Genomic DNA, 16,768 nt, shown 5'->3' on the forward strand with positions numbered 1-16,768 from the left:
CATAAAAAATACACACCATCCAGATCCTGTGCACAATTTTAAAATGCTTGTGCGCTGGTCTAGAGAGAATGATGGTATTAAGAACAAAGATTAGAGGGAGCAGTGGCTGCGGGCCCCCTGTAGTTACGTCCCTGGAAATAACATTTTATGACCAATTCATGCAGAAAACCAACTAATTCCAAAGGGTTCACATAATTTTTCTTGCCACTGTGTGTGTATATATATATATATATATATATATACTGTATATATATATATAAATAGGGTGTCTCGCTAAGGGTATACTGCATTTTCGTATAAGGAGATAATTGGATTACAAAAGTGCACAGTGAAAATCAATTTTAAAAATCATACAAAATGTATAATTGAATGATATACACAAAAATACACAGGAAAAAAATATATATTTTAAAAGTGCATCAAAAGTCGTAACAAAATAGTAAATCAAAAACTGCATTTTATCAAAAACTTTAATTTGTATGTAAATTACACAGGAATAAATTGTATTAAAAATGTACATCATAAATTGTAATTTAAGTACATTGAATGTGCAAAAACACATGGAAATTCGTACTGATAAGTACAAAATACAAAACATATATTTATGTGTATAAAATTGTCCCTCAAATCCAAGCTTAATTATCTAAACATTTCCACCCTACAGATATCACTGTTTTTTCTTGCTTATTAAAAGGTGGTGAGCTTTCATCAAAATACCCAAAATGCCAATTACTCTACTATATTGCCAATTACTAAAAATATACATATGCATATGACAATAACAGCACATTTAAAGTACAGTGCACTAAAAACATCATATTTTGATTTGTATTAGTCACAATATTAAAGTTTAAACATATGCCAGGTTCTCCCTGTGTACTTCATCCTTAATTGTGAACTATTACATTTCTATGGGAGACAGCTTGCCACTAGCAGGGACAACTCATTTTCCTTGATAATTGCTCTAAGGCTGTCCCTGCAGGGCTAATTTTTTTTTTTTCATGTTTTTGGTGACAAACATTCCATCATCGGGCTCAGAGCTCAGAACAACTCAAGTAATATTAATTGAATAATTTGCAAAGGAAAATTGATAAAACAGGATCATTTTAGTTTTGATACTATAGCTCAATCAGTTAAACCGAGACCAGATTAATCAGCAAAATAGTTTATTAGATAATTATCAATTGGATATAACAAGCACAATTTGAATAAAGCAAATCAATAAGCATACATCACTACAATGTTTTAATTATCATCCTTCTCTAAATTATTTATTTTTGCAATAGCTTGCAGGTTTAAGAGATTAACAGAAATACTTGTTTTTTAAATTCTCAGGTAAGCTAATAATAATGTAAAACCATATGGATAATTGTATTACCATATTCTTGATTGAACCAGCATTATTGTTGACAGACAAGAATAGGTAACAGGAATTACCTAATAAAAACTGAAAACTTGAAACTATGGGCTAGATTACGAGTGGAGTGCTATTTATTGCTCACGCTTGCGCGTCAGATAGCACTCGTATTACAAGTTGAAGGTAAAAAGTTTTTGCTTGCACGTTAACCCGATGCGCACAACAAGCCGTAGTTAGAATATCGTGACCGTGTTAACGTATTCCTCCCTAGACTTCAATGGAGCGCAAAGAGTGGGGGTAGAAACCTACTCGACCACAAACCCGATCACATTTTCTGAATATATTAATATTTCACATTCCAATGTACTTCACATAGAGGAATATACTCTACTTATTAATATATAATATAGGTATAGATATATACAGATATATAGGAATAGCTATTTGAAAATGCATAGAACATATTCTTCTATGTGCAGAACATTGGAATGTGAAATATATACAGTAAAAACACAGTATAACACTTTCAGCTACTTAACTGCAAAGGTCTTCAATGTGCGTATGTGTGCATTTATGTGTTTATATGTGAATATATGTCTGTAAATACATATATACAAATATAAATACATAAATAAATATGTACACACATATAAACATATATAGACATGTATATGAATGTATCTCTATGTTAAAGCAATTTTTCATGTCTTTTTTCTAAAAACTAAGACCTCATATCTTTGAGCTCTAATAACATTTTTTTTGCAATATTTTATTTTAATAATTTTTATTAGATAGTATTATTATGAGAGTAACTGTATTTTTCAATGTATTTTTTATGTTTGTGACAATGTTTTGTTAACCAGAGCTCTGAGGTAGCATTTTGCTTCAACTAATATGAGTGCTCCTTCTGACATGTGCAAATAGCCGTGATAAACCCGATATCACTTGCACAAAACAGTTAGCGCACCACTTGTAATCTGGCCCTATAAAAGGTAAGACAGAACTTTTTAGCTCACCTGAAAAAAATAAGTAAACTTGAAATACAAATTTAAATTTATTAATCACATTAACAACATAGGTTCATGCAGGTTTATTTCATATTTATCAATTATATGTAATTCTCCTCTGTCCGTCAGTGTAGTTATTCCCGCTTCTCTCAAAATCAAGATAGAGCAAGCAATTTTAAAAAAAATTCTGATTTACTTCTATTATCTAATTTACTTAGTTCTCTTGAAATCTTTTGTTGAAAAGTATACCTAGGTAGGCTACTTAGTTAGGCTTAGTAGCAACAATGCACTGCTGGCCGCTAGCTGCTGATTGGTAGCTGCACATGTAAGCTTATTGTTATTGGTTCACCTGATGAGTTCAGCTAGCCACCAGTAGTGCATTATTACTCCTTCAAAATAGAATACCAAAAGAATGAAGCAAATTTGATAATAGAAGTAAAGTGTATTGTGGTTTAAAACTGTATGTTCTATCTGAATCATAAAAGAGAAAAATTGTTTTTTTTATGTCCATTTAATAACAAATTAAACAAATTAATGCATGTGTGTATAGAAGCATAACAAACAACAGTGGGTGCCTCATAGCATTATGCTGTTTCGCCATCTGCTAAGCTCAACAGTTAAGATACTCATATGGTTGGTGGCATTATAAGGATTACTGCTAAGTATGCTGGCTGACACTCTCAGGGGTCAGCTTGCTGTACACCAGGTGAAGTTTCTCTCCATCGTTCAGTGAGAGGACACCAAGGAACCAGGTCTATCCATGAAAACTAAATACTGTTACAATGCATTTCTCAGCTTAAGCAACTGTTTAATAAGACACAGAACGTTGGAGAGGGACTACACCTGTTGAGTATGCCAGTTGGTTAAATAGTTTTTCTAGTTTCTTTAACTTTGCATATGAAATCTAACCATTAACTGAGTGGTTTAAGTGGAGCATCCCTAGCAATATGGACAATGCAGTTTATAGATTCTGATAAGACTAGACTTTTCAATTTGTATTTTATTAAATTTCCCATTTCCGTTGGGTTTTATGTGTCTATTGGCACATTTGTTGCAATTTTAGATATTTTTATTTTGTGGTTTTGATATGTGTGCTCCATATATAAGTTCACTTGGTGTTTTATACCTGTATGCATGCATACCTAAATATAAAAGTTATAGTAATACACATGATTCATTTTATACCTGCATAACATAATATTAGGAAATGTGATTTGATTTCTATATGCAATAACACAATGGGGAATTGTTTTACAACAATTATTCTGACAATTATTATGGAAGGAAGATTGTTTGAATTACAACTCTGAGTTAGCCACAACAAATAAAACAGTGAGAATAAGTAAAATGATCAAAAAACAAAAACAACAGCACTTGCAAATATTGTGCTCCTGATTCGTGTGTTCTCTGATCTTACATTGGTACTGTAGAATGGAAGTCATAGTAACTCTTTGCTTTTTACATATTCCCCACTTACATGCCTCACAGTGTGAGCTTATGTGGCGACCATGAGTAACGTTACCACAACGCACATCACGGAGGTTAGGAACATTTCTCTCCTTGTAGCAGTATTTTCGTATTTGAATGATTAGATTATCTAGGATGTTGTTTCTCACATTTGAAGGGAACTCAGGTTTCACAAAATTATCTCCATTACATTTATGACATCTCTGTCTCAACTGTCTCATCTTCACTGTGCCTTGCTTCATGTATCCGCTATTGTGATCCAGCTTCATATGGAACACAACACACACATTAACTGATTCCCAGCTGTTATAGCACTGGGAGCAGTGAAACCTAAGGAACATGATTATATAGAGATGTATGTAAGTAGATATTCTGGATGTAGGTATATTTTTCATATCGGTAATATCATGGCTTCTAACAGAACTTTACATGTAATATTTGTCTTCTTCAGAAGTTACACAACACTTAAAGCGTTGGGTTCTACAGCTGATATATATTCCTTTCTATGTTAATATATCATCTAGCTATGCTGTTATTAACATTCACAAAAACAGATTTACTGAATATGTTCTAATGTATATATAGTATTAAAGGGATAGTGTACTGTTCATTTCCCCCTTTATTCTGTTTGTAATTAACTGTAATAAATGTTTTGGAAATTGTCAATTTAGGTTTATTTTTTCAATTTAAATAGCTGGTTTTGCTCATTGACACCACACCTAAAATGAATATTTGAACACTGCAATTGTGTATAGAGAAAGTGAGATACAAAAAGAAGATCTGCTATTTTTTGCATTTATATAGGTAGTGGTGTTAATGAGCAAAATCAGTTATTTCAAATACAACAATTAACATAAAGGAACATATTCCAATACATTTAATACTCTGCAACTGGTGTAATAACTGAGATCACATTAAGGTGAAACTAATATTACCATATACTAGCCCTCTAACAGTGTATGGCAATATTGTATATTTTATATAGCACCACAGCTATATACAATGTAGTGAAATGCTTCATAAAAAGGCAGCATAATAAATAAATAAAAAACATATGACTACATTATATGTTTTCCCTTAACAGTTCTGTCAGTAAATCTTTTAACACTAGAAATAAGCATGCACTCACCATCCAAATGCTTCATCCTGAACAAAGTATTCCCATCCACTTCTGCTGTCACATATGTTATTATCAATCTCCAGTATCCATCTATCTGATGGCTTAATCTGTTCAATCTTCTGTGAAAAAGTATTGCTCCACTCATCAAGATGATCCATTGTTGTCCTAACAAATCTTCTTTTAGTATGACTGTAAAATAGTTTGCTGGTTTTAAGATCAAGTGGGTGTGTTTGGTATTCACAGCCCAGGAAATCGAAACTATTGTTGAACAATAAAACCTACACTACATACCCAGTACACACACCCCTGTTATATCTTATGTTCATTAGGTGCAGAAAATCAACTGGAAACAGCAGATTCCGTGCAGAAAGGTTTCAGCCATTTTCATATAAACACAATTTACTGGAAGGTCAGCTGATATATTACTTGACTCACTTGATGAAGAGATTGCTAATTCATTTTATTAATATACAAATATAAAAATATTTTAAATACATTATCATATGAGATAAGAAATGTCTGTATCCCCCACAGCATAATACATAAATCAATTATACTTTATTAAAATACTATGGGCTAGATTACAAGTGGCGTATATATGGTAGTGGTATATATTTTTTACCGATTGGAAAAACTCAACTACAGTTAAACTTTTTCTGCTAGTCGGGTTGCGTTAGTAAGTTAAAAAAAAAAACATATTTTGCGCAAGTGGCAACCTGAATAGTGAGAAAAAAACTGTGCGTGCATGTTTTCCCCTATAGAAAAAGTAGGAAAAAATATCTAACATGCAAGATCGCACAAATGCCATCGTATTTACGCATTCCCCATAAAAGTCAAACAAAATGTCATATTTGCATTAGCAAATGTCAAATATTTTAAAATCTTTATCAAATATAAATATTGCATAAATATGCTTATCATGTTTTCATCTACTTACTGGCAAATGGCTCTAATGCACACACACATATATATATATACATACTATATATATATACATACTATACTGTATATGGGTGCATATACAGTATATTAATGTTTTATATGTGTATATATGACTGAAAATACAGATAGACACATATAAATACATTAATATATATGTACACATATATAAATATATATATATATATATATATAAATATATATATATATATATATATATATATATACACATACATCTAAAGTAATGTATATGTATGTGTCTCAATGTTAAATCCCCTCCGCAGCTTTTTATTCTAACACCAGAGATCTCATATCTTTGATCCGTTATAACTTTTTTGTTCAATATTTTTTTTAAATAATTTTTATTAGATAGTGTTATTATAAGTGTAACTGCACTTTATAATGTATTTTTGAAGTGTTTTGTGACACTTTTTTGTTTTGGAAAACAGTTAACCACAGCTCTGAGATCGCGGTAAGGATTGAAGCATAAATGGCAATTGCGCTAGCAAAAACCCAATTTCGCTCAATTTGTAATATCAACAGAATAAAAAAAGCCTGCAAAAAAACAATATCGCTTGCACCCAAACCATTTGTGCCTTACTTGTAATCTACCCTTATATGTGGTGCCAAAAAAGACAAGATTGATCACAATACTTTATAAATTCTTATCAAATTATTTTTGGGATTGATCACAATTCTTTAAAAATTATCAAATTATTTATCTTCAAAAACCCTTACGGCTAGATTTAGAGTTTTGTCGGTAACGACCCGCGTATCTAACGCTGGCTTTTTTTTCCCCGCACCTTTTAAATACCGCTGGTATTTAGAGTTCACAGAAGGGCAGCGTTAGGCTCCAAAAAGGGAGCGTAGAGCATAATTTACCGCCACTGCAACTCTCAATACCAGCGGTGCTTACGGACGCGGCCAGCTTCAAAAACGTGCTCGTGCACGATTCCCCCATAGAAAACAATAGGGCATTTTGAGCTGAAAAAGCAGCGTTCAGCTCCTAACGCAGCCCCATTGTTTCCTATGGGGAAACACTTCCTATGTCTGCACCTAACACTCTAAGTCTTGATCCAAGCGGCGGCTGAAGAATTCCATCATCGGGCAGAAGTCTTCATCCTATCCGGGCAGAAGAGGAGATCTGGACCGGCAAACATCTTCATCCAAGCGGCATCTTCTATCTTCTTCCATCCATCGACGAGTGGCTCCATCTTCAAGACCTCCGGCGCGGATCCATCCTCTTCTTCCGACGTCCTAAGTCCGAATGAAGGTTCCTTTAAATGACATCATCCAAGATGGCGTCCCTCGAATTCCGATTGGCTGATAGGATTCTATCAGCCAATCGGAATTAAGTTAGGAAAATTCTGATTGGCTGATGGAATCAGCCAATCAGATTCAAGTTCAATCCGATTGGCTGATCCAATCAGCCAATCAGATTGAGCTTGCATTCTATTGGCTGATCAGAACAGCCAATAGAATGCGAGCTCAATCTGATTGGCTGATTCCATCAGCCAATCAGAATTTTCCTACCTTAATTCCGATTGGCTGATAGAATCCTACCAGCCAATCGGAATTCGAGAGACGCCATCTTGGATGACGTCATTTAAAGGAACCTTCATTCGTTCTTAGGAAATCGGAAGAAGAGGATGGATCCGCGCCGGAGGTCTTGATGATGGAGCCGCTAGTCGATGGATGGAAGAAGATAGAAGATGCCGCTTGGATGAAGATGTTTGCCGGTCCGGATCTCTTCTTCTGCCCGGATAGGATGAAGACTTCTGCCCGATGATGGAATTCTTCAGCCGCCGCTTGGATCAAGACTTCAGCTGGAGGATGGATGTCTTCAGCCCCCCCTTGGGCTTGGATCAAGATATCGGAGCCTGGACGGATCGGTGGTACCCGGTGTGGTGAAGATAAGGTAGGGAGATCTTCAGGGGCTTAGTGTTAGGTTTATTTAAGGGGGGTTTGGGTTAGATTAGGGGTATGTGGGTGGTGGGTTGTAATGTTGGTGGGGGGGTATTGTATGTTTTTTTTTCCAGGCAAAAGAGCTGAATTCTTTGGAGTATGCCCAGCAAAAAGCCCTTTTAAGGGCTGGTAAGGTAAAAGAGTTTTTCTATTTTAATTTTAGAATAGGATAGGGCATTTTTTTATTTTGGGGGGCTTTGTTATTTTATTAGGGGGCTTAGAGTAGATGTAATTAGTTTAAAATTGTTGTAACATTTTTCTAATGTTTGTAAATATTTTTTTATTTTTTGTAACTTAGTTCTTTTTCATTTTTTGTACTTTAGTTAGTTTATTTAATTGTATTTATTTGTAGGTATTGTATTTAATTAATTTATTGATAGTGTAGTGTTAGGTTTAATTGTAGATAATTGTAGGTATTTTATTTAATTAATTTATTGATAGTGTAGTGTTTAATTGTAACTTAGGTTAGGATTTATTTTACAGGTAATTTTGTAATTATTTTAACTAGGTAGCTATTAAATAGTAAATAACTATTTAATAGCTATTGTACCTGGTTAAAATAAATACAAAGTTGCCTGTAAAATAAATTTTAATCCTAAAATAGCTACAATATAATTATTCGTTATATTGTAGCTATATTAGGATTTATTTTACAGGTAAGTATTTAGCTTTAAATAGGAATAATTTATTTAATAAGAGTTAATTTATTTCGTTAGATTTAAATTATATTTAACTTAGGGGGGTGTTAGTGTTAAGGTTAGACTTAGCTTTAGGGGTTAATAAATTTATTAGAGTAGTGGTGAGGTCCGGTCGGCATATTAGGGGTTAATACTTGAAGTTAGGTGTCGGCGATGTTAGGGAGGGCAGATTAGGGGTTAATACTATTTATTATAGGGTTATTGAGGTGGGAGTGAGGTGGATTAGGGGTTAATACATTTATTATAGTAGCGGTGAGGTCCGGTCGGCAGATTAGGGGTTAATAATTGTAGGTAGGTGGAGGCGACATTGGGGGCGGCAGATTAGGGGTTAATAAATATAATATAGGGGTCGGGGGTGTTAGGGGCAGCAGATTAAGGGTTCATAGGGATAACGTAGGTTGCGGCGGTGTGCGGTCGGCAGATTAGGGGTTAAAAAATTATAATAGAGTGGCAGCGATGTGGGGGGACTTCAGTTTAGGGGTACATAGGTAGTTTATGGGTGTTAGTGTACTTTAGAGCACAGTAGTTAAGAGCTTTATGAACCGGCGTTAGCCCAGAAAGCTCTTAACTCCTGACTTTTTTCTGCGGCTGGAGTTTTGTTGGTAGATTTCTAACGCTCACTTCAGCCAAGACTCTAAATACCGGCGTTAGAAAGATCCCATTGAAAAGATAGGCTACACAATTGGCGTAGGGGGATCTGCGGTATGGAAAAGTCGCGGCTAGAAAGTGAGCGTTAGACCCTTACCTACAAGACTCTAAATACCAGCGGTAGCCCAAAACCAGCGTTAGGAGCCTAGATAAGCTTTTCTAAAGTATTGTGAGTAACCCTAACATTTACGTTTTTTTAGCCATCCACTTAGTCATTCAGGCTAATTAAATCTTGAGAGATTACTCAGTCTCAATCATTGAGGTCGATCACAACCCTTTATGAAAATGTAACAAATTATTTATCTATGAAATTCCCCATTGACTGTAATTGTGCTGTTCTGTTTATAATCATTAGATACGTTTTTCTAAAAGATTGTGATCGACCCAATTATTTCTAAAGAAATATGGGCGTTGATCACAATGCTTTAGAATTTTTTACAGAAAATCCCCATTAAAGTCTATTGGAAGTCTTGTAGATACATCATTTGATAATCTTTTATACAAGATTGTGATCAACTCCATGGACATCTCACACCTCAGTTGCCTAGCTGCCTATTAATAACCATGAGGTTGATTACAATCCTTTACAAAAACTAATCTAATGCTTTTAAGCAGAAAAAAAAAATCTTTAAGGATTTTTTTAGAAAAATCAGTTGATAGATTTTCTTTCTAATGACACGGTGAGTCCACAGATCATCATCAATTACTGTTGGGAATATCACTCCTGGCCAGCAGGAGGAGGCAAAGAGCACCACAGCAAAGCTGTTAAATACCACTTCCATATTTTGCACTGCAATACGGGGACCATTCTTATTCTTTCTATAATATAAAATCGAGGTCTTATTACACACTATATAAATTTCCTACGGACATACTAGTTTGATTTATTCTAGACTGTTACTCCCACTTACTAGTTTCTTTTTGTGGACTGCTTTTCCTTCTACAGACAGGTGGAATTATAGACTAAACTTTACACTCTGTAGGCACCGTGTTCTTACTGTTTTACATTTCTCCAAGATGTATGCCTAGAGCCATTATAGCACTGTTTTTCTTTCTTTTTTTCGCTATGTCTATGCGTTAAAAAATGTATGTCCTACTACACAGTTGGTATTGTTTATTTGTGATTCTGTATGTAACATCCTACATAACCTCAATAAAAAATTTGTTTAAAAAAAATAAAAAATATATCACTACCTACCCACAATCCCCCAGTCATTCTCTTTGCCTCTAGTGCAAGGAGGAGGTGAATTAATTAGGTGTCCTGATTCAGATTCTTTTATCAAGACAGGGACAGTTTACTCAAAAATGTTATCCCCTTTAATTTGTTCCCAATGATACACTTTACCTGCTGGAGTGTATTAAATTGTTTACAAGTATTTCCATTAACCTTATATTGGCATTTGAATTAGTTTATTTAGCCTGTGGTATCCCCACCCATCCTGAAAGTTTTTGGCCTCGAGGCTTATAGAAGAGATAAGGTAATAAAATGTTAATTTTCCATTGTTCTCTCCAAGGATTGGTGATTGGTTTATGAAATGATATAAGATAAAGAAGCAGGTATATTTACACAATGTGATAAAGTAATGAGATCTGATTATACCTACAAGTTCAACCCATTTTATTAGGTTGTAGCTTCAAAACACAAAATCAGCTCATTCATATACACAAATAAGCCTTAAAAAAGCAAATCTTAAACATTTTATACTCTGCAGCTGGTAAAAAAAAAGTAATTGGAAACACATTAAGGGAAAACTATTTTATAGTATACTGTCCCTTTAACGTCCCAAGCCTTTAAAGCATCACATGCAGTGCCCTGCTGTTCCTCTCAAGATCTTGGTAGAGTGTATTTGCGTACAGATTTTAAAACCCTGGTAGTCTCTACGGTATCTGTGGTTTTATCCGTTTTTTCCTATCCTACAGGGAAAATGCAGGAGGATGTCTGGAAATTCAGATAGTAAGGTTTCTGTTCCCTATTCTGCTACACAGATTACTCTGTCTCCTAGGTCTGATGAGGAGAATTCACCGGTAGCTTCTATGGGTAAAGTCTCAAATTTGGACAGTATAATTCCTTCATCAGATGCTGAAGTGGTCTCTTTCAGACGTATGCTTGTTCACCTCGTGTACTGTTAAAGGAGGTTTGGGCTACTTGGACGACATAGTTACCTCTGTCTTGTCATACTTTGAAAGGTTTTGTGAACGTTTTCATTCTAGGTTGTTCTTTTCTATGAGGAAGTTTTCCATAGAAGCGTCTTGGATATTTTCCCAGGAATAGGAGACTTTAGGGATACCCTTCTCCATGTCTCCTGTCCTTTATAGGGTCTTCCTGTCGCTGACTCCATTTTACTGCACAGTACCTTAGTAGAAGGGAGGGTTTTTTTCTGCTATGGTTCAGAGAATTGATATCCCTATGGAGGATAGCTACTCCTTTGCATATCCATGGTTTAAAAGCGGGATGCAAGCTAATGCTCTCTGTGGCTTTGCAACTCGAAGGTTGATGTTTTGAATCCAACTGCTAGTACTGGATGTCCATTTAAAGAGGTCAATTGTTCTTTTTGAGCAATGCCCTGTCTTATTAGATTTGCTGGGCTAGGCCGTAGGGCATTGTGGATGGAATCTTGGGCAGCTGAGAAGCCTACCTGGGGCTTAGTGGTACAGCCTAGGTTTTGTAGTTCTGCAGTTGTAGATTCAATATTTTATGTTGCCTCCAGATCCACGCTTTCATTTTTTTCTTTTCAAGGATGAGACCTTGTTTGTTCTTGGTCTGGAAGAATTATCATCTTACCTTATGGGTAAAATAGGGTCTTTCTTCCACTCGTCAAGAGAGTAAGATTAAAAGAATGTTCTTCTTTTTCTCTTTTTGAAGGGTCAGTCTTGTTGGTTGTTATCCAATCAAACTTAGTCGAATCTAATATTTCCTAACAGGGCAGATTTTTTCTTCTAAGAGTATCTGCAATCCAGTTATGATGAGAGGTATTCCTTGAACTGGGTTCAGGGCCATCCTCTCTGGGAGTGATGGTTTCAGTCCCAGAACGGGATCTAGGTATTTATTTTGAGTTTCACAGGTTCTGACCTTCTCAGTAGTATTCATTCTACTTTAGTTCAAGGGGTCTGTTCATGATGAACATAGACCTAAAGGATGTATTGTTTCCATATTTTGGGTTTTTCTCAGGTTTCTGAGTTTCTCCATCCTATGAGACTTTATGTCTTGGGATGCTGCGAGGGTTCCTTCCTGGACAATATATAGGTTCAGGTGTCACTCTCTTGAAAAGATCTCTTCCTATCTTTTTCCCATGGAGGATTTTAATCTGGACCATAATAGATTCTCTATCTAGGAGAAGATTTCTAACAGAGGTCAGATAATCTAGGATTTGTTCCTTTCCTATTTCGTCAGTTTATTGTCCGGCCAGCAGCAAGCTCTGGTGGTCCAGTTGATAGTGCAGTCTTCTTGCAACCAAGGGGTTCAATGATTCAATGTATGGAAGGGATTGGTCTGATTCTACCTGGGTGATGTGACTATGGATGCCAACCTGCTGTGCTAGGAAGCAGTCTGGGTTTTTGTTTAAGGTCAGAAGTGTTTGCTCTCCTCTTTAACATCTTGGAGTTGAGAGCGCTCTTCAATGCCTTGATGGACTGGTCTCAGTTAGCCATAGCCCGTTTTATCAGATTCCAGTCGGACAACATAACCTCGGTGGCTTACATCAACCACCAGGGGGGAACTCGGAGTTCCTTAGCCATAAAGGAGGTGGCATGAATCATTCTGTGGGGGGAGGCCCACAATTGCTGTCTGTCTGCCATCCACATTCCAGGAGTAGACAATTCGGAAGCGGATTTCCTGAGCAGACAAATTTTCCATCCCGGGGAGTGGGAATTCCATCCGGATGTGTTTTGCAAGTTAACAACCAATTGGGGGTTACCGGAATTGGATCTGATGGAGTCTCGTCAGAACGCCAAGCTCCCAAAGTACGGTTCAGGGTCCAGAGATTCTCAGGCCCTTCTGATAGATGCTCTGGCAGTTCCTTGGAACTTTAGGTTGACATATCTGTTTTCCTCCATTTGCTCTCCTTCCACGAGTTATGTGCTCGGATCAACCTGGAGAGTGCTTCAGTGATTCTAATCACTCCTGTGTGGCCTCGCAGGATCTGGTATGCAGACCTAGTGGAAATGTCGTCTCTACCACTGTGGGGACTCCCTCTGAGGAAGGACCTTTCTATTTTAGGATCTTTTTCTTCTTCCAAATCTTGTTTCTCTGAAGCTGACTGCTTGGAGATTGAACGCTTATTCTTATCCAAGCACGGATTCTCTGAGTTGGTCATTGTGACCATGATTTAGGCTCGTAAGCCTGTCACTAGAAAGATTTACCATAAGTTATGGTGTGAATTTGCTTTATTGATGTAAATCCAAGGGATACTCTTGGAGGAGAGTTAGGATTCCAAGAATTTTATCTTTTCTCCAGGAATTTCTGGAGGAAGGTTTTTGTCTGTCAGTACTCTGAAAGGTCAGATCTCTGCCCTATTCATGTTACAACCATCTGGCGGATGGGCCATATGTGCAATCTTTTTGTCGGACCTTAGTCAGAATCAGGCCTATGTTTATGTCTGTTGCTCCACCTTGGAGTCTTTAACCTTGTTTTTAAAGTTTTGCAACAGGCTCCGTTTGAGCCAAGGCATTTCATAGATATTTAGTTATTATCTTGGAGGGTGTTTTTTCTTACTGCTATTTTTTCTGCTTGGAGAGTTTCTGATATTTTGGCCTCGGCTTAGGTTTCTTTTGGGAGAAAGGTTCTTCAAGCAGTGGTGCCTTCTGTTTAGGTTATCTGTCTTGTCCCTCTGTTATCATCTGTGTCCTCTAGCTTGGGTATTGATTCCCAACAGTAATTCATGATGATCCGTGGACTCACTGTGTCATTAGAAAGAAAACGAAATTTATACTTACCTGATAAATTTATTTATTTCTTGACATGGTGAGTCCACAGCCCGCCCAGTTTTTCAGACAGTTATTTGTTCTATATACCTCAGGCACCTATGCACCTTGTGTTGCTTCCTTTCTCTCCTTTCCCTTTGGTCAAATGACTGGGACGGTTGTGGGTAGGAAGTGATATTTAACAGCTTTGCTATGGAGCTCTTTGCCTCCTCCTACTGGCCAGGAGTGATATTCCCAACAGTTATTGATGATGATCGGTAGACTCACCGTGTCAAGAAATAAATCAATTTATCAGGTAAGCATAAATTTCGTTTTTCTTAAGGCTCTTACTGCCACCCACTGAAAAAGGGGTTGATCACAATCCTTTAGACAAATGTATCAAAAGATTTATCTACAAAAATCCTTTTAGAATTTAATGGTGTTTTTCTAAAGGATTGACCCCTTTGTAAATTCTCAATTATGCAAGACCTGCTTACTCAGACAGGAGCTAAGTATAAGGGACCTTATTATACAAAAGCATTTGAAAAGTTTATGATAAGTAGAATGTTGCATGTTTTCAAACAGATTGGTATTGCTTCAAATCTGTAAAATGAGCATAGAAAAATTAAATGATATTTGCATGTAAATTTGGATGGGATGGAATGAAGACCTAATTATGGGGTGTGTCACAATCCTGTACAAAAGCTTATCAAATGATTTATTAATAATAATATAACAATTTTTCTAGGATTGAGATTAATGCTAATTCCCATTTTACATAGAGGCAACACGCTGCCGTGCTCTATCACTGGCACACACAGGGGGGCAAAGACACATGCATGCAGCCTACTGTCATATTACCATGCATGGCAAAAGCTATCTCTTTTACAACAATAACTTCTCAAATAAGCATTAAACACAACTATATTGCAAAAATCCTTCTTATGGTATTTGAAAGGTACTTCTAAAACTGCTTGCTTACAGTTAAATAATAAAGCCACTTTTCTTTAATCTAATTTGTCCTTTGTAACTATCAATTCCTATTTAAAGAAAATATTGATGTGTTCAGGGATTTTATCTTTTACTTGTGCAGAACAATTAGTGTTTTTTTCAAGCTCTTAGTACCAAGGAGCTAGCTAAATGACAAACAAAGAAGACCAAATGACACAGATAAAATAAAAATGCAACAATCAATTATTACAGTTGCAAAACCCTTTATCCAAACTAATTGGGACAAGAAAAGGGTTGGATTTGGGAATAGTTTACATTTTTTAATATTTGTGTTTTTGCATTTGTAAAATAGGACAGTTTTGAGAGGGGATTGATCCAAGTGTAAACAACAATATCTTATGTCATGTAGGCAATATGTACATATTATAGCTTATACATGAAAATGTAGTTTTATATCATGTTTAATACTTCTGTATACATAGTACCATCAGGAAGTCAGTGCAATACTGTAATCAGATAGGTAAACAAAGCAGAGATACAGGTAGAGAAGATTGTGACCCTTCTGGTGGGGGAAAAATAGTATTTTTTAATTATTTTATTTTTAAAATATGAATGAAAAAGTCTGGATTTCAAAGAAAATCACTCATCTAAAATATCAATTTCTCTGTATACTCTAAATGTGCTCTGTAAATTATACTTTCTGGTAAAAGGTTTTGCATCAGGATTTTCTAAATGTTTGTCTAGTTATTTTAATATATTGAATAGTTCCTCACAATGTGGTTTCACTCATGGCTACTGATACTATAATCTTATACTTGCCTGAGCAAGTTCTTCAGGTTTTTGATCCCCTTACGTGTGTAAACTAATGAAGGTAGCTGTCGTCTTTTTCTAAGGGGCTTTTCAGTCAGATAGGCCACAGTGGTTATTTTTTCTTATTCTTTATTTGTGTCTAATTGACTTGTCTTCTATCTTGTTGGAAAACGCATGTGAGTATGTTACCTCTTTGCATGTAAAACTGGGCCAGGCAACTCTGTAGGATAACAGTTAGTTGCTGTATTTCTCTCCCTGTCCAAAACTAGAGGAGTCACATGAATGGTTTTCTGTGCACTAGGCCAGTGCACAGAAAACTAGGCTAGGTCAAGCAGAGTGTATGCTATTTTGCTTCAAATAGAAACTAACTTACTTGTAAACTGTAACAAGTAATAAATAATAATTAAAATTCAAATCAGTCAATAGGATTTCAGTAGCTCTCATCCTATTGGCTGATTTGAAAATGTCAGCCAATAGGAATGCAAGGTACCCTATTTTTAAATGGGTACCTTGCATTGAAGCATCAGTATGCGATGGTGATCGTATAAAGAGGATCCTCCATGCAGGATGTCCGCACCTCCACAGCTCTGCGCCTCCACATCTCCGCCCCACTGGGATGAAGATAGGAGATGTCCCTGTCTGGATGAAGACTTCTCGCTGCCTGGATGAAGATGGATGTCCAGACTTCAGGAACCGTGAGTAGATTTTATGGGGTTAGTGGGGGGGGGGGGGGTTTGGGGTTGTTTTTTTCTTAGATTAGGAATGGGCAGTAAAAGAGCTGAATGCTCTTTTAAGGGCAATGCCCATAAAAATGCTCCTTTAGGGGCAATGGGTAGCTTAGGTTTTTTTTAGACTTATTTTTTTTTTATTTTGGGGGGTTGGTTGGGTGAGGGGGTTTACTGTTAGG

At 36.1% G+C, this 16,768-nt stretch overlaps 1 protein-coding gene across 1 annotated transcript; it reads right to left on the minus strand.

Moving 5' to 3' along the window:
* Positions 1–452: 452 nt before the first annotated feature.
* On the minus strand, positions 453–5,111 carry LOC128655420 (receptor-transporting protein 1-like). The gene is made up of 2 exons (XM_053709053.1): positions 4,961–5,111; positions 453–4,161 (listed from the first exon to the last, which is right to left on the minus strand). Exons 1-2 carry the CDS (start codon positions 5,107–5,109, stop codon positions 3,663–3,665), a joined length of 648 nt encoding a protein of 215 aa, XP_053565028.1. The 5' UTR covers positions 5,110–5,111; the 3' UTR covers positions 453–3,662.
* Between the last annotated feature and the right edge of the window lie 11,657 nt (positions 5,112–16,768).

Source organism: Bombina bombina, chromosome 4 (assembly GCF_027579735.1).
Source record: "Bombina bombina isolate aBomBom1 chromosome 4, aBomBom1.pri, whole genome shotgun sequence".
Lineage (NCBI taxonomy): Eukaryota > Metazoa > Chordata > Amphibia > Anura > Bombinatoridae > Bombina > Bombina bombina.